At 35.3% G+C, this 20517-nt stretch overlaps 1 protein-coding gene across 4 annotated transcripts in view; it reads right to left on the bottom strand.

Annotated features, from left to right (window-relative positions):
• Window positions 1-20517, bottom strand: part of LOC120624894 — a 146916-nt gene that overhangs the window by 9169 nt on the left and 117230 nt on the right. The window contains exon 1 of one of the 4 annotated variants that reach the window (XM_039891664.1): window positions 1282-1419. The exons of the other annotated variants lie outside the window; for them this stretch is intronic. Coding sequence (XP_039747598.1) covers window positions 1282-1365 — 84 coding nt within the window. The 5' untranslated portion in view covers window positions 1366-1419. Of the gene's footprint in view, window positions 1-1281; window positions 1420-20517 lie in introns of those variants that run through there. 4 annotated transcript variants of the gene reach the window in all.

The following is a 20517-nucleotide window of genomic DNA, read 5'->3' as shown; positions in this document are numbered from 1 at the left end:
TCCTCATAAGTCATGCCGAAACCCGTTGCAAACAAGTAAATTATCGATCGCTGCTACAAATCGTTTCTTGTGTTGATAGCAATGCAATGGTTCGTATATAGTCAAGATTTTGTTGCGATTGTTTGAAACGACGGAAATTTGTGTAACAGCCCTTTAAGGTTACGCCAGATTTGCGTTTATTAATGGTCTATTCATAACGTTTGGTCATCTGTGTTAAACAAGAGTTTGATGCAAACGCCTATGTGACGTTTACTTTTTTCGATAACTTACACTAAGCCATAGATATAAATGAATAGAAGATATTGTAATAGATATATTATTTGACGGCCGACTGGCGCAGTGGGAAGCGACCCTGCTCTCTGAGTTCATGGCCGTGGGTTCGATTCCCACAACTGGAAAATGTTTGTGTGATGAACATGAAAGTTTTTCAGTGTCTGGGTGTTCATCTGTATATTATAAGTATTTATGTATATCATTCATAAAAACATAAGTCATCGTAATACCCAAAACACAACCTACGCTTACTTTGGGGCTGGATGGCGATGTGTGTATTGTCGTAGTATATTTATTCATTTATTTATTTATTCGACCTACAATAAAATAAACGTCATCTATTAGGATACCACGGATCTCAGAAGAAAGAACCATGTACATCTTTTTTTATTAGTAAAGTTACTCAACATAACCTTGTCAGAAGGACTATATAATATAGATAGATAGATAGATAGATAAAGTCTTTATTGCACAAATTAAAAGCGAAAACAAGAAATAACAAAACAATAAAAAGTATATATAAGATGCGCAAAGCCGGTTCTCCATCTCCTCCAGACAACCCTTTATGGTAGAGAATTAGGTTAGGGAAAACGGGATAGTGCAACCAGTAATACAATAAAGTTAAATACATATAATTATAATATATACATACATAAAAATATATATAATTTTGTAATAAACATACAAAAGAACATACATACACTATATCATATTAGATAAATAAAATTCTTTTAGTCGATTTTTAAATATGTTTACTGTCTGCGACTGTCTTATATCTCTATAGGTAGTATAGGTACGGATAGGTGTAGGTGTGCCGTGTAGGTCTTTTATTGCTTAGCGCCAATGAAACGATGTCATGTGGCTCATTCAATAAACCTCTCTAGTAATATAACAAGTAGGTATGCATTAAGTGGATTGTTTATATGTTTTGTTCAGTCCATAAGACATTTTCGTATCAATAGTGCCATCAGCTTAACAGACACTTATGACGACGATCTTTATACAAACCTTGATATTGGCACTGATATACTTTCTCCTCGGCGGGCGTCTCACCCCCACTTCCCCGCTCGTGCTGGTCACATACAACATCATCTTGTTGTTCTTCTTTTACATCACTTTACACTACTTCACTGTTAACTGTATTTGTACTAATTTTTTATTGTCATTATCACTCTATTTAATTTTTTTATTGTCACTTATTGTTCTTACTTAATTTATTTTAACTGATGACTTTATTATTATTTAGTATACTAGATCATTTGGAAACCCATTTCATTAATTAAAGCTATCTATTTTATTTTATCACCTATCTCCTTTTAATTTCCTACCGTTAAAGGAACTTTTAGTTGATGTTTTCAGACTTTTTCTGTCTGAATTTGTCCATACAGAAAAAGTCTGAAACCACCAACTAAAATTTAGAACACTTAATATCTAATCGAAATTCTTATATTTTAAGTAGACCTACTTTATAGACACTCTCGAAACGTCAATCGTTGATATACGCTTTGGTGGTGACACAGGAACAAGAGCCAATTTAGTCTAGCGGCTAATTTTAGCGTTATAATAATGCCAGCTAGCGTTGTGGGTTAAAATTTGGACATTTATTGTACTTTTTTGTAAACAAATTTTTCATAGTACCTACTGTACATTTTTACTCTATACGTATCTTATTATTAAGGAAATATTAATTTTATAACTCTTTAATGTTCTAAATGTATTAAAAAATAATTAAAACATGCATTCAGTAAAAGCGAATCACGAGTTTTGATCATAAACGTAAACAAGTTTTAGTGGAAATGTACCAACAACGCAAAAATAAATTGTAATTAAATTTTTATACTATTTCTACGTACGTTTTATATAATTGTTTAGTTACAATCTACTTGTTCAGCAACTTATCAAAATACACGTTCTTGAATGATCGGTTGGTAGTTAGTACGTGTTTTTATACTGAGAACTTTTTATAACTTTAATTCCCACGATCTTCAAATACCTGTCTTTTTAATACGTAATTTTGATAAATTACTTTTCAAGTCAAAGCATATCTCTTGTAAATATTTTTTTCATTTCGGATCAAGTAGATCCGCTAAAATCCTTTTCGCACCGTTAGGCTCTAAGTACACTCAATGCCCAATAGTTAGGTAATCAGAGTTGTTCAACGCTCATCGTATTCCCTGCAAACTAATCTTCCGTATTACAACGTAACAAACGGATTACTTCAAATGTTGGATTAATCAAAACGTCCATATAACATTTACGTATTATAGGTAACGTGAATTCTGATTTATCGATAGTGTTTAATGAATCATCGTGCACTTGAGAGCACAATCATGTTCCAGTTTCTCTATCGATAGACAACATCAACATCATCCTCAGACTATTAATTTTCCACCTCTGGACACCAGGTCCCATCTCTCATAAAAGTTATTGCGCTAAGAGATGAATGCTCGCATAAGAGAGCATTCATCCATCCCTAAGCAGGATCATCCAGAAGCACGAGGGTGGACAACGTCGTCTTCCTAACTCCAGGCTGCCACAGAGAATTTATTGGCAGTAACACATGATACTTAATAAAGTTTCACCTGAACCGAAAATTGAACCATCACGATCCATCGATATAACCAGAAGACAAACGAGAAAATTAAGAAGAAGCGCCTTTCAGTTGCCAAGGTCAAAACTATTCGTTTACTAAGGAGAAATTATCCTAATATGGTAAGCACTAAACAAGGAGATTTAACTTTGGGATCCATAAGTTTAGCCCCACGCACTGGAGCGTCTAAAATCGTAGACGATACTCACTTAGAAATGTTTTTATCCAGCTAAAGAAGAACGCATAATCACACCTAAAGAAGTCTACCAACTTATTTCGATAAATTGATTTTCACGGTATAAATCTTAAATTAATAAATTTGATAAGCTGAATGGTATTAATGTCAAGATCAAGATTTATGATGCCAGGCACGCAAATAAAATGCACGAAAGTGTATTACTGGTGATTTGAAACAGCGAATGGATGTGACAAATGGTTGACATTAAAAATATCGTTTTTCAATTCGGCACATAGCGAAAGTTCGATAAATAACTTTGTTGGTTTGATTTCAAAATCTAATTCTGTCTTATGCAATATGTTTGGTAATAAATTTTGCATGTTTATAGAAAATATGTTTACGTGTTCGCTCGCCGCCTTGCTTAGGATCCCAATCCCAATCAATTCTCTGAACTGTGAGCTCCTCTCGTTGCAACTTTAGTTTCGAGACTAGATGAGTTAAGACGGTTAATCGGGGGCTTCTACTTCTACATTTCTGATTTGGTTATGTAGAGACACTCCGTGCATAGCTCTCGCTAGGATCTGCTGAGTGTCTTATAGCTTTCGTATAATAAAAATATGAAGATTTAGAAGATATAAGAGTAGGTACAATAAATAAATAAAATCTTTACTAAGGTACTTTATGCAGCCAAAATAGATTATATATAGTATTTTAATTAGAAATGAGGAGTTCTTTTCTTTCTATACCATTATTATAAAAATCGGGATCTAAATATGTGTCTGTTAACTAATGCGTTCTTTCAAACCAAAAAAAAATTGAATACATTTACCGGAAATATGGAGTAGCACATATGAATGAGTGATAACCTGCTCCATTTGGAAGTAGCTTCGGTTCAAACTACCATGAACTATAACAATGTGCGCCATGTCCGCTTTCCCCCTATCGGAATCAGCGTCCCCACATCCGCTTTCTAGTAGATAGATCAGCGAATTGCGGTTTACAAATTATGCTTTATATCTGCTGTTCCTATTTACATATATGCATTTTGTACAATTTAATATACTAAGAAGCGGTGATAGCCCAGTGTGTAGGACTTCACTTTAGGGGGCCGAGTTCGAATCCCAACACGCACCTCTCACTTTTCTGTTATGTGCGTTTTAAGCAATTAAAATATCACTTGTGTTGCAAAACATCGTGAGGAAACCTGCATGCCAGAGAATTCTCCACAATGTTCTCAAAGGCGTGTGGAGTGTAGAAGCGGATTTGGTGGAGTACAGCCTTAGTCCCTTCCCACTGTGGGAGGAGACCCGCGCCCTGTAGTGGGCCGGTAATGGGTTGATATGATGACGAAGATGAATATACTCAGTGGCGTCCATAGAGGGTATGCAGGGTATGCAGACTATGTAAAATGATAAAAATCTCCGGTACGAGTTTTAAAAACTTAAGGATAGGTATTGTAAGAGTTATAAATAGCCTACCCTTAAGCTTTTATAACTCGTCCTGAATTAACATAACCAATTTTATATAATCTGCGTCACCCATGCACGCAGCTGAATATCCTTAATACTTAGGCACCGAAAATCGAACCAAGTAAGTACATTATACGTATTTGATCCAACCGCTAGACCAACGGGGAAGTTGCTTAATTGTAACCGAAAAGGGTCCGAATGCAGTGTGATTAATCACAAGCGTAAGAAAATCAAGGAATATAAAGGAGAACGACAGGAGAGTCCTTGCTACAGAAAACAGAATAAAGGCGCTCCCAAACATCAGGCATGGCCGTTTTTATAGAAAATGACACGGAACCCATCGTGCGCGAGTCCGTCTTGCACTTGGCCGATTTTTTTAAACTTATAAAACTTGAAAGAATCTCCCTATAACGTTATGTCGCTATTACTGATAGCAAACCATCGATATAATGTTTAATCCCCAATTGGCGTGTTATCAACGTGATAGTCCTTATCAATGACGCAATAGTCCACTCGTAGAATTGTATAGTCTGTGATAAAGTGGAGGACTATTAAAGTAATTCAAGAGCGCAAAATACCCGTACCCGAGTTGAAAAAGTGCCGCGTATTATCGGTTTTGTTTTGACTTATGTTAATTTATTAATTACTAGATGTGCCCAGCGGCTTCGCCCGCGTAATTTTGGGCGGCAGCGTACTGCTACATAGTCTACACCGATCATGTCATGTATGAGATTTTGAGATTTTTTTACAAACAATTTTTTATCTTACGTAATTATTTTTTTTTTCAATGAAAATTATACTATATTATTTCTAATACCTCCAAGAATATGTATAAAAAGTTTCATGAAGATCGGGTTTAGTAGTTTTCGCGTGAAAGCGTAACAAACAAACTTACATTTACATTTCTAATATTATTAGGGATTTAAAAATTAGTTACTTACATTTAATATTTATTTATACGTTTATTATCCCCTGCAGTTTCACATGTGTTCACATGCACATTAGTCTTAGCAGGATGCTAGCTAGAAAGTTATATCTATACCTACTAATATTTTTATGTGGTGCCAAGTAAAATGTAGAAAATTACTAATTACTTTCTTTTTTTTATTAATAGAATTATTTATTAATGAACCAACGAAAAATATATTTTTACTAATATTATTAATATATCTATGATAATATAATAAATGTGAGATGGCGATAACAAAAAAAAACACCCGGCTAAGTTTGTTGTAGGCTTCTTCTTAGCCCAGGGCGCGTTTGGAACCCTCGTTGCTTTATTTTCAAGTTTACGAATGTAGTAATCGCCATCACTACTCACTACTATGTACACATTTTGTATATAATCAACGCATCCTTAAGTTTTCCTTTATAACTCGTACTGGAGATTTTCTTCATTTTATATTATCTGCATACCTTGAGAAGTTGTGCATACCCGCTATGCACGCCACATAGGCTGAAATAGCATAAATACTACTTTTTATCACGGATAAATGTACTGGTTTTGTGGAAGATTATAAATACGAAAGTGTGTGATTATTTGTCCTTCCTTTACGCCCTAAAAAATAACCAATCACCTTGATTTTTGGCATAGAATGACGGAGAGTGACATAGGCTACTTTTAATCCCAGGGAAGCAAACAATTTGAAACAAAAAAGTAATAAACGCTTACGATGAACTTAAGCTAGGGGGTTAATAAATAAATTATTACACTATGACAATACACACATCACCATCAAGTCCCAAAGTTAGCGTAGCTTGTGTTATGGGTACTAAGCTGTCGGGTGGAATTTTTATGAATATACATAAAGTTTTTTAAGGCAAACTTGTACGATGATTTCTAAAATTATATTAAATCAGAAATATGTTTGTGGATTCAAAGCTCTTTATTATTACGAATACTTTAACACCCCATAAGCCAAAGGCTTAGTACAGTACTCACTTTACAGAAAACAAAGACCGAACCCTCAGCTGCCTATTAGCAAGAATATTATATCAAGCGCGAAATCGCATGCATATTCATGACATATCAGTAGAAACTGTAGCGCCATAACATTCATTTTTATTACACAACTGATTGTCTGTTTGCATGTTCATTGCCTGCGTATGATAATACTTCCTAACACTAGCACAATAATTATATACCAACACATTTTTCAACAGTTTTTCACTTATATTTAGAACACCTAAACCTAATTGATACTATGTTACTGAGCCATAGACAATAAATTGTAAAAATATATTTGTAAATCGTAAAACCATCGCTAAACGTTTGAAACCAGGTTTGAAAGTTTGTATAAATCAACTGCCATTTATAACACCGCATCAACATTTTCCTAAATCTATTATAGTCCCACTGCTGGGCACAGCCCTCCTCTCTCTTCATAGGATTCTAGAGCATCGACCCACCACGTTCCTTCAATGGGGGTTGGTGGGCTATAACAATTTTATTATTATCACATGTTAGGGTTAACCGCGACCCTTTACTCTCATGGGGTTGGAAAACATCAATTTCTTGACTTTAGGTTGCAGTTAACTACTAAGATTTTCAACAAATAAACCTAAAATCTAAAATTCCCGCCCCGGAAATCGAATGTAGGACAGACAATCAGTTCTCTAGCAAGTAATTTTGTTATGTTTAATGAAGGAAACACCAGAAGCATAGAGGACGTATAAATTGGGTTTGTTTTCACAATTGTATTGAAAAAATGCTGAGCCGATTATGATTCAATAGTTTTGTATTACGTACGATTTTTGTTTTTCTAGTAGAACGTTTAAGTAGAAAGGGGTGCAAAGGCATGAGACCGGCGAGACAAGAATATTTTTAAAATATACGACCAAGCTAATCGAATAGCATGCAAATTAGAAGTTGTTTTGCAATATACACAAGTTCGTGATCAGAATAACTACATTTCGTTAATTGCATGCAAAAACCTATATTATACTCAATGAACGGAAAAGTCTGTACGTGATTTGAAATTATGAGAAAGTTATCGAAATAACTTCTATGGATTACAAGTTACAATCTATTGTTATTTATTGTGTTATTAACTTCTTAAAGGCAAAAGAAACTCGAGAAATTCCAATCACTCAAAGCTAGTCCAAGCACTTTTTTAAAGAATATACCATACCTACCATCTTATGAACAAACAATAGTGGAATATTGTTTATTGGCTCTACGTATAACACACATAAGTAAATTTGTCCCAACCACGACCCACCGCGTTGCATCACCCACTCAACACGTGATAATGATAGAATTAGAGATTAGCGCGTTCAAAACAAACAAAAAAACAAATACTAGTTTTTGTAGTAAACACATAAATATGTATTGTTGGTTTTTATTGACGAACAATAAAGTACTCTTTATTTTTTTTACTATCTTCGTCCTTTAGAAACCATCAAAGTTGCATTAATATATACAATATACAGTGTGGTTAGCTAATAGAATTTATAGTGTAATAATATCTATAAGTTAAACCATAGTTAATCCAATACGAAGATCAAATGTCAAGTAAATTGCCGGTTATCGCATAGGGCTGTCACTTTACAGTAAAATGATTACCATATATTGTATTCCTACTCAAGATGATAAAACTGAAAAGCTTGTGTTGTGAGGAACTACCAGTTGAATTTCGTCATCAATTTCAATAGCCTATAAAATAGTAGCCCAACGCCCAACGGGAGGGTTTGCCTATAACCACCACCGTTTGCAGGTGGGTTGGTAATCGCAGTAGATTATAGGTAGTGGTAGCATAGACTCAATCTACTAGTAATATTCACTTAGTGGTGACGGCCGACTGGCGCAATGGGCGGCGACCCTGCTTTCTGAGTCCTAGGCCGTGGGTTCGATTCCCACAACTGGAACATGTGTGTGTGATGGACATAAGTGTTTTTCAGTGTCTGGATGTTTATCTGTATATTATAAGTATTTATGTATACTATTCATAAAAATATTCATCAGTCATCTTAGTACCCCATAACACAAGCTACGCTTAATTTGGGGCTAGATGGCGATGTGTGTATTGTCGTAGTACATTTATTTACTTAATCGTTTCGTACGAAACCCGCGGGAAGAGTAGAAATGGTGACAACTATATTCTACACACTGCACGAATTCAATTTCGTCAAAAAATATCAATTCATTACCAGCACTCATAAATACTCATAAGACTAATAAAGTCTATTAGAGCTGAGTATATCAAATACTCACAGATATACTTTTCCGTGTCCATAATTTAACTGACACAACAAGCCGATTATACTATGATATATCCACAGTATAATCGGCTAATAGGCATAGGCATAAGCATAGGATAATTTTCATAAAAACAAACGGTAAGCTCGGAATTAAAAAGAACAAATGGTTGTTAAGTAATATGAACTAATTTATGAATGAATACACTTTTATTGTACACCACACAAATCTACAGAAAATAGAAAAGCCTAACGCAACGCACACAATTCGGCAGCCTTATCGCTACAAAGCCATCGCTCCCAGGCAACCATTGGCTAAACCATGATCAACCCATTGCCCGCTGACTACTGAGCACGGATCTCATCACAGCATGAGGAAGATTTAAGTCATAGTCCTACACGCTGGCCAAGTGCGGGCCGGTAGACTTCACACACCTTTGAAAACGTTATGGAGAACTCTCAGGCAAGTTTCCCCACGATGTTTTCCTTCACAGTTAAAGCTAGAAATATTTGAATCTCTCTAATTAAAAACGCAAATAACTCCGAAAAGTTACTCGCCGTAACTTTTCGGACTCGGTCACTGCGAAAGGGGGGGCGAAACTCTAACCACTAGGCTCTCACCGTTTTTTTACCATCGCCTATTATAAAATACGTCTCTATGCCAATGGTGAAGCCTAATTTCACCATTCGCTTAAAATACGTATATTATTATAGTCGAAATAAGTTACAACCCTAGTGAAGCAGCTGGGTGGTGCGGCTGCGCAGTGGCGCGAGGTTACGCACGCTTTCTAACGGCTTTCCAGTTCAATTGTTTCACGTTACCTACGAGTACCATCCGCGATTACAATACTAGAGCGCGCAACCTCGTGCACTGTGACACGTGGACTTTTATAGTTCATCATCATCCGAATCATTATCTAAAGACATTACTTTTCTGATAGTGAAAGCAGGTTAAGCTAATTTGAGGGCTGATTTTTCTACCGAAAAATTTATCTGTTCGCGTCACAGACATGCGAAAAATTAATGTCATGTGTTACGCCTGGCGAATAGGGTCTTTCTTCTACAAGATGCACATACGCAAGGACATTAAAGAAGTCGCAGCACGGCTAGCATGGGCAGTAGATATTTTCTCCACGGGAAAACTACACAATGTTTATCTTCTACCGCATTTTTATTTTTCCACGCGGGTTTTAGGCACGCACGGTAAGCTTCTCCTTTTCCCTGTTACCGTGCTTTGGCAGATCCACAAAGAAATTTTATTCCGTGTTCGAGGATATAATAAGGGTATTAATATTTCTCCCCAGACTATAGAAGTGTGTGGAAGTCTCTACAAAATCCAGCAGTCAAAGCGGGTTTTTCGAAGATTTTTTTTGTTTTGACAAGTCGAGTGAGATATAAAAAATTAAATGATACCTTTACCTTTTCTAGGCAAGTGTGTTCTATTTTAGATTGCAGTATCACTTACCATCAAGTGTGATTAAAGTGAAACGATACTCTATATCTTTAAGAACATTAAAATGAAATAGATAGATAGATACTATTAAAAATCCATTTTATTATCCAAGTTATCGTGATGTTGTAGTGTACTGTGTACTAGGGGTACATAGCTTAACAGGATACGCTAGACCCACTTGTATGGGATATAATATGGCAGGTACAGTCATGGGCATTTTTCCGTCTCATTTAAGCACAGTTTTTCAGCCGGTTGCGTAATTGCGAACGGATGTACTTCCGAGAGCCAGTGTACCAATTCACTCTTGATTTTTATCGTTGCATTGAGGCCATTGAAAAATGTTTTATTGTGTTTTATGTGAGCTACTTTTATTGTGTTTAAGTATTTTTTATTGTTAGCATACGGTGCAAAAACATTTATACGTTCATTTAGGACGTTATCTCCCAGTTTCTGAAATAGTGATCGAATTTTGATTTAAATTAACAAACCTGTAAAATGTATATTCAAAAATACAGAATGAACAAAAATATATATTTCAATAATTTGTTAATTGCAACATTAAAACAATGTAAATGACTTGAGTCCTGGCTGGTATTGACAATTTATTGACTAAAAACCTAACCAATCGTAACTAAACAATTATTATTGGTTCGACCTATCGCTCGAAACCATTTTTGCACGCCCGAAAACTTGGGATCGGTTTCTTGTATCAAAACTCAATAGAGTGAATTTAGATAAACCTAATGATACTCGTTTTAAAATCTCCAATAATAAACTGTAGTGTTTAAAGATAAAAAATTAAAAATAGTAGCCCAACTGATATACAAATATGAGCTTTAAAACTGATGAGTTTCATTTTACTGTCACGTTCCAGCGTGTCTATACTCGAAAACGACTCTATGATTGCGAGTGTAGTACTCTCGCACGAAGAGTTACAAAATCTCTTGATCCGTAGTCGAAATTTGCAGATGCTAAGGCCGTTATAATTCTTGGTAATAATCCGGTTATATCACAAAGTAAACTTTGAATTAATCCTTGTCATAATTAATTAAAACGTAGTACAAAATATGAGATACAATCAACACACGATCAATTAACGTTATAAATCAATTAAAACGTTAACATCAGTGGGCGATATATCGATAAGACTGCAACCGAAACATCGATTACAATCGCATAAACGCCTACATCACGCGAGCGAGCGTATGGCATTGGCTAAATCCAAGGTTTTGCGGGAAACTAATTAGTAACACCATTTTTGGTGCTGTTAAGTTTACGATTAATAACTTGTTAATAATTTAAGAAGACCCATTTTGATATTAGAGTTGGAATCGACGGTTAAAAACCATTTTTGGTGCTGAAAATTAATCGTTAACTTATTTTCATTAATAATTTAATTTTAATTATATAATTTCCTTTTTTGATATTTTGTTATATTATATTGTAATCATAAAGAATTGACAGCTTGATCGCTATTTTAGAGTTCGATTTTGAATATGAGAGAAAAGGTAAATATAAAAATTTAATTTGTTTTAAATTTTAGAGTTGCCTTTTTAATATTACAGCTGGAATCAAACTATAATAAATAATAATTTAGCTATTGAAGGCTTTATTTTTTTAATTCAACATTAGTAAACCGCTAGGTAAAGTAGTCAAAACAGAAATTATTTTAATAAAACTGGTAACCATAAATTATATTGGTAAGTAAATCGTTTAAAAAAACATATATGTTCACATTTTGTTACTCATGATTAAGAAACCTGACATTGTACTAGTCCGTCAGTGTTAATGCAAAACAGCTTAGTTTAAGCTGGCTTAACCAGAGCTTAACCCCATTTATCCGAGTACAAGGAAACTCTTACATTGCATGCAGCTATAAATACCTAGTATTGACCGTACCGTGCATGTGGTAGCAATCTCGTTCTCACTGATTACAGGATTCTCAAACAAAGAATACGAAATTTCGGGACACTAAATAATTTACGTTTTGTCGGTAAACAGTTATGATTTTTTTTAACTTAAATGTAAAGAAAACTGGCACGAAATTTTCAAACAAGTTGCCAACGTCTGGTCGCCGCACTAAAATAATTATTTGGTTGTATGGTGATCGTAATTTTAATAACCTAGAGACTAGACCTTTTTTTTTCTCGTGGGGAAATCCTCATGGATACCACCGCGCCACGGTGAGGCACGGTGATTATGTTGAACTCGTACCGACAAAACCCCACGGTGTTCCTACCAGTCGGGTAGGCTGGTGGCTGGGCCACGGGAATGCTTTCGCTCGCCATTGCAGGCCCTCCTCTGGGAATAGCTTACATTTTTTTTATAAATGCAAAATTGTATGCATTGTGTAGGAACCAATTAACAACTTATATATAAACTTAAAGATTTCATCTTCTAGTCTTCTCTTCAGGATACAAAATTGACCGTATTAAATTCCTTAGACCTGAGATACTAACTAAATTATGTTTAGGTGTTCTCCAACATCATTCCGTTCAGCCATTTTAGTATGCAATGGTAAAAAGGTATAACTACGGGTCTTATGGGGTTATGGCTTTGGACTTGGCTAGTTAGCTCCCAACCATCCCGCCAAGCTGTTTTAATAAATTATGGATATGATATTATATTGATAATAAATGTTGATTTTTTTACTATTTCAAAATAGCACAATTTGTAGTGCGACAAAAAATGAAGCCCTAAATCGATTGGCAGCAAGTCTCTATCGGTAGGGTGGATACTAGCCAAGGCCGAAGCCTCCCACCAGACGAAATAGATTCATTCAGTAAACAATAAAAACGTACACAACCCTTCAGTAGTCGGTTAAATAACTTAAATATGTGCTTATAAGAAGCACATGACGCAAGTACGTAAAGAGATTAAACGATATAAGATGTCGTACGCCGCTAAACCAATCAGCGTATAAAACGTACACTCGAAGTGCTTCCCGGTCGTAAGGTGTCGTATACATATACCGAATGGGCTAACTATAAAATACCAGAAAATTATTAGCTCTTGTAGTTCCTGTTATTAAAAACAGCAACTTTTGTTCTACGGCTTTTCAAAGTTTAGTATTAATTTATTTAATGTAAAAAAATTTATACATTTCATGTTATTTGACGGCCGATTGGCGCAGTTTGCAGCGACCCTGCTTTCTGAGCCCAAGGCCGTGGGTTCGATTCCCACTACTGGAAAATGTCTGTGTGATGAGCATGGATGTTTTTCAGTGTCTGGGTGTTTATATGTATATTCTAAGTATTTATGTATGTTATTCATAAAAAAAATATTCATCAGTCATCTTAGTACCCATAACACAAGCTACGCTTACTGTGGGGCTAGATGGCGATGTTTGTATTGTCGTAGTATATTTATTTATTTATTAATGTATGCAGTATTCCAAGACACTTCATATTCAATTGGAACAAAATCCGTTTATTATTAAATCCGTTTATTTCTGTGGCATTACACTGTAAAACCAAATACATTTGATCCAATGGACAAGAGCTTTCTGGTATTTTTTATATAGCCCTGTATATAGCAACGTATATTATATACTATATAATAACATTATTTTAAATTAACTTTCAATATTATAACTAATATAAAAATAAAAATAATATAAAATGTATTCAAAGTTAGTCACGCTAAGTCTTTTTTTCAGAGGTGTTATTATTTTGAACAGAGATCGCATAAAGCGACAGACATGGAATACTTTTTGTCCCACGAAAACCTGTCCCCGCAAGATTAATAAAACAAAATCATGCATAAGCTAACTTATTGAGAAACGTTAAGCTATATAACGCCACAAAAAATAATTAACACAAGGCAAAGCTACTTTAATATATATTTATGGTTGTAATATAATATATATAAGCTGTAGTTTGTGGCTATATTGATATTCAATAAAGTACACATTAAGTATTATAGATATGCGAATACATATAATATATCTAAAGCGGAGATAGTCTAGGGGATAGAACTTTCTTTAAGGAGTCAGAATTCGATCACCAGAACCTTTAACTTATATGCAAGAGGGTTTTTAAGCCATGAAATGTCCCTTTATTTAACGGTTAAGGAAAACGTTGTTATTAAACCTGCATGCCTGAGAGTTCTTCATAATTTTTTAAGTGTGAAAAGTATACCAGTCCGTTATTGGCCAGCGTGGTGGCCGAAGCACATCTCCTGATAGAAAACCTGTGCTCTGTTAATAGGTCCGTAATAGGTTGATGACAATAAGCACTTTATTATTACTTACTTAACTAACCTCAGACCTCACCTGAGGCCTTGCCACCCACTCGCATATATGTGGCATACGCACTGATACATACACACGCATACACACACGAGTGTGGTCACGGGCCGTGAGCACCGTGTGATCACACCCTTAACCTCATTTCGTGTGGTTTTGAGTTTCAGTATTGAAAAGCTTTATAATCAGGTAAGTAGGTTTATAATAATGGACGTTGTTATACGCAAAGGTTTTTTATCGTTATAAGTGACAGACCTAGCAGATGGCCTAAGCTTTGGTAAGTGAAACACCATCGCCTATAAACAGAGCAACACTTAACAGGCCATGCATAACTACCGACCGACACTACTGCAACGTGGGTTGGATAAGCAGCTGTAGAGCTTTTTGTGACAGACCTTGTCACGTACACGTACTTCCGCCATATTTATTTTAGCCGCCAATTAACATTAGTGTAAGAGGGTGGTAACCTACTCATTAGACAGATACGGTGAAATTATTGACCCAGGTACTGTGGTGGAATGCTTCCGACATGCTACCAACCGCCAAAAGTGGAGAATACTCGCGCGGGAAGCCGTGCCGTCCAGTGATGCCTAACGCCATGGACTTCATCTCAGCAGCCACGACCGCTTTGCCAATAGTGCACGACTAAGAAAAAGAACATTAGTGTGTACGGTCTTAAGAGCGTTGGTGACGATGTTGTTACAGACAAATGAGCAACACCTACGCCTCAGGTACACACAGCACACTTCGCAGGGCATTTTTTATTTATTTATTTAGAATACTTTATTGCACAAACTTAGAAACAATACAAGAAACACACAAGAAAACAAAAAAAAATAAGTAAAATTAAAAACAATTAAAAAAAAATTGGAACACATCCCAAACATTGCAACAAACACTCTAGACATACAAAATGTGCTGTCAGTTAAAGTGTGTCAAAAAACTGCGTAGCTCTTGTAAAGTTATGGCATATTTGTTTGTAAATCCCTAAATGTCTTAAAACTACCTGAGTGGTTTGAATATTTTAGTAAGCTCTGGCTTAATAGCTGTCCTGTATTAATACATTTTTTTCTCAAATATTGGTTACGCATATTATAGTCTGTATTATTGTATTAATCAATAGTTGGCATCGGTAGATGGAAACGTGGGAAAAAAATAGAAGCACGACTAAATTCATATTGCCATTTAAAAATAAATAAACATAAATAACAAAAAATTAAAAAATTATTAACTTTTTAAGTCAACAGAAATAACAAGTTCTACTCGTACTGTACGTACTATTCTAGACTCATAAACTCTAATTAGGTAGGTACATACCATAAATACTGACACATAAAAACTCATTTCCCCTTCCTTTCAAAGAGGGCTAAAAATACAAGGCTATGGAATCCGGTATGTATTTATGTACCAAGTAAGTAGGTTTAATTAGAGGTTTTTTTTTACTATAAGTATTTAAGTTTTTAAATTATCTTCGCTTCTAGTAGGTGACCTTGAATAGATGTAAAAACCTGGCTTGCATATCCAGGGGAATAATTATGAGAAACAGTTTAATTTCCTCCTTGGTTCGCATGTTATACACGAGGTCCCGGGTTCAACTCTCGGGTCGAGCCAAAAGTTGTTGGGTTAGGTTTTAAGTTTTATATTAAGAGATTTAACGTACCAAGGAGCATAAACCCAGTTTTTATCAGTCAATGCGGAGTTGTCCTTCTAAACTTATTTTGCCATCCCTCGGGAATAGTATTTTTCTGGATAAAAAGTACCCTATGTCCTTTTCTGTGTCCCGGACAACGGGAATGCAAATTTTCATAGTGTTGGGTTAAGAAGTTAAGGCGTGAAAACGTACAAGACGTACTTCGGTGACTGTGCTCAGGAACTTCACAATCTTGTTCCTCCTTCCCCGTTCTACCACAGGACAGCGAGACACCGTGAGCAGTGGCATCCTTATGTGGTTGATATTCCATTAACACGCACAAAACGTTTTTTCGTTTAAGATGTGGAACGCCCTTCCAGCAACTGTGCTTCCTGCCACGTATAATTTGAGTACCTTCAAGGTTAGATTGAATAGGCTTTTTCTAGGCAAGCGTGCTCCAACCTAGACCTCATCATTGCTTTCTAACGGGCATGATTGTCGTCAAACGCTGGCCTATCGTTAATAAAAAAAAAAACCTCGCCATTACATTAATAGCGCTAGGACTCCAATTTTAAATGGCCTATTTGAGAGCTAGAATTGGGAACCTGCTTATTTTTCCAGTCGATTCAAAATAAAAGAAATAATAGCGGATCTTGTCGAACCAAGTGGCATAAGACTATAAACGAACAGGTATTTTCACCCCATAAAAACTTCTTTGTTCGAACGATTTGGGTTCTCACGTTTTTGCACAGTGAGCGCCTGCCTACTCGATGTCTATACAGAACTGGTTATACCTAATTACTAAAACTCATAAGAATTTACTTTTATGGGCAAATACCAGGGTGCTTTGTTTTTATTAAATATCTAGCCATTTATTACAAGAAGTTCTCAAAAGAGCTGTGGCTTTATTACCACCCTACCAAAAAAAGACGTACCACTATGCGATTTAGTGCTCCGGTGCTATGTCGCGTAGAAACTGATAACGGGTAAGTCTTCCATACTCCCTAAAAGCCCGCGTCAATCTTAGACTGCTTCATCACTTGCCACCAGGTGAGATCGCAGGTAAGGGCTAACTTGCAGTCGAATAAGAAAACAAACAATATGAAGGTGAAGTGTTAATATTTACGTATATATATATAAATAAATTATATCCCTTGTCCGGAGATATAATCGGGGGATATAATTTTTGTCTCCTGCCTGTGCTAGCCCTGTCGGAAGGGATCGCTGTCTAGTGACAGGGTATTTTCTTTCCCCCTGAGAGTACAGAACACGAGGACAAATAGGAAAAGTCCAAGAAAAATGCAACTTGCTCTAACTTTCCAACATTTTGTTGGATTATTCCTGTTTGTCCTCGTGTTCCGTCTACTACTAAATTTATTGTTTCTTTACAAACGTTTTTCGTACACTCTGTTCAACTAATTTTTAAGTATCAAAAGTTCTGCTATGAGATCTGACTTAAGAAGTTTGAATGGACTAAAGCTGTAAAGCAAGGTAAATTATACCTTCGGTTGTATTTACAAGACATGGTAATCTAGACCTGAGCAGCATCAAGTAGCCTGCGAGATATAGCGCAACACTACAAAGTAATAAAAATAATGTTTACATAATAACTAATAGTTACCTACAAGTTAAATAAATAAATAAATATCAATACATGTTATTCTTTGTACAATCTATGTCAGTAATGATTGAAGTGGTATAGATAAAATATATAATGCAGGGTTTAACGTAAATAACGTCTCTATTATGAAGTAGGTACCTTCCTCGTGTAATAATATCTCCGTTGGTAAATGTAATATATTATAAATAAATATAATATATACTACGACAATACACACATCGCCATCTAGCCCCAAAGTAAGCGTAGCTTGTGTTATGGGTACTAAGATGACTGATGATTTTTTTTAAGAATATCATACACATAAATACTTATTTTAATATACAGATAAACACCCAGACACTGAAAAACATTGATGTCCATCACACAAGCATTTGTGGGAATCAAACCCAAGACCTTGAACTCAGAAAGCAGGGTCGCTGCCCACTGCGCCACTCGGCCGTCAGTTAGAAAAAATGAAGTGTAGATATTTCGTAATCACATGCAAACACTAAAATTAAACACTTATTTGTATAATTTAAAAAAGATATTTTGTAAGGAAATTCGCAAAAGATTTCTCATTAGTAGATATCGTATTAGAAAGATTAGAAGATAAACTTTCTAAGTCACATTTAAATTTTTTTATGGTTTCGCGTTTCCGAACAAGCGTGAATCGCAAGAATTGCGAGTGCGTGAGAACGTTTTTTTTTGCTGGACATTTAAAAATACCTACTAGTTCGTATAACTACTTTGACCAATAAAATCCTAGATGTGATGTCTAAAGAAGTAAAAAAGAATTTGTGAAAAATAAGTTTTTAATCACTTTACGAAAGTTTTACTAAAGGCATACAATACATTTTAAGATAAATTCGATATTTTTGAACACTTAATGGATATTCATTTTCTTTATTCCGCAACCTCACTTCATGATAAGTGAAGATGCAATCTAAGATGGTGCGGGTTTCCCGTTTGGGGTATGGCAGTTACATTAAACCTATACCTCTAATTGGTATCTACGCGGCATCATACCAGAACGCTTAATCGCTTGGCGGCACTACTTTGTCGGTAGGGTAGCCACGGACTAAACCTTCCAGCAGAGCAGTCCAGACAAAATTCAGAAATCTACAATTATACCTTACCTATACACGATGCATGAAAAATAATGCAGAGCGCGTGAAAAGGTTCGTAATCTTTTTATAATAAAGTATTAGTTATGTAAAATACAGCTTACTAATGCATACCCTATAACGAAACATAATGTGGAAATAAGTTAAACCTCTGAACTTTTCATTTTGCCCTCTACACCGTAGACCTTTATAGTTTTCAGATATCAATTATTGTATTTATTACCTTTGACTATTTAATTTTTATTTTTAAAAAAGCTCAATCCTAAATTTTTTTACTAACGCAGTTTCATAGCTTACAACTTAAATCCGTATACTTGACACTTTTAATTTTTTTTTCATCCATATATCCTTCACACTACACTATTATAAATAAATACACTTAATATATATTAACACATTTGTAATTGTAAATAAATTATTATTATTTTATTTAATTAAACACTATTTATTTTTATATGTAAACGTCAATCACGTTTAAAAAAAAAGCTTATAGTCCAGACGTTGTAAAATGTTAGAACTTTTTTACGCGTACGACGCAAGCAAAGGTCGCGGATAGACTGCCTATCGGACGGCACAGACTAAAAAGATAACAGAAGCCTTAATTGGCAATGCATCGATGCTATATTACATCGTCTTACCTTGTATGTAAACTGGATTTACATAATAATGAAAGCGTTTACGTACGTTTCTATGCCTTTATTAAGTTATTAGTATCGTAAAATAACACCAACGTTCTATCCCTAACAGTTTAAACAGTTTGTTTGCGTCATACAAATTATTTATTTCCATACTATTTTAGCTCACTTAGTTAGGTATATGTAGATTCCGATGACTATTTCAGTATTCGGCGATATCACTTTATATTTCCGTCAAATCTTAACCTATTTCAGTGTATAGAATGTGCAAAGGAAAACCGAAATAATACTTCTGAGGCTTTAGAGGTACATTATTTACTGTCTCTGAGACTTATCTGTGAAACCGAAACGCAGGTAGTTTTTGAGTAAACCCAAATTGCCCCAATTTGGGAATTTATGATTTCTGTAATTTCTTTGGTTTGGTCTGATGGAAGGATTTGGCCGTGGCTAGTTATCACCCGGGTTACCGACACAGACGTGCATTTAGGCGGTTTAGTGTTCAAGTGCGATGTCGCGTAGAAACTGATTAAGAGTATGGCTTCCATACTCCCTAACATCTTGCTACGATTGCAGTCAAGGTCTAACTTGCAGTGGAATAAAAACTATTATAATGGAAGAAGATAGACATTGGTTGATATGGATAAACATGTACTATTCTATTCCGTTCTATTCTTTTCTAAAAACATCCGAAGGTAATCTGTGTTGAATGTTAATTTTTTATCTTTATCAATTCATTACGGGCTCACAGCTGGCCACTACAGGGTCTCCTTTCAGTATGAACACAGTCCACCAAGTGCCAAGTGCGGATTGATATAGACTTCACAAGCCACACAGAACATTATGGAGAACTCTCAGACATGCAGATTTCCTCACGATGCTTTTCAAAAATTCAAAATTCATTTATTTCAAGTAGGCCTAATATAACCTTTTGAAACGTCAAGTCTGTCTGTTTGTAGTGACTCTACCACCGGTACGGAAGGCAGATTCTACCGAGAAGAAGCCGGCAAGAAACTCAGCAGTTGTAGTTTTCTAACATTAATATTAACTATTAATGTAAAATAGATGGTAGTTGCACAGGGGACGCCACTCAAAAAATTCAAAATTCATTTATTTCAAGTAGGC

This window comes from Pararge aegeria, chromosome 7, assembly GCF_905163445.1.
Source record: "Pararge aegeria chromosome 7, ilParAegt1.1, whole genome shotgun sequence".
Lineage (NCBI taxonomy): Eukaryota > Metazoa > Arthropoda > Insecta > Lepidoptera > Nymphalidae > Pararge > Pararge aegeria.
Note: the sequence above shows the minus strand (reverse complement) of the source record. Positions and strands in the feature narration are given on the sequence as shown.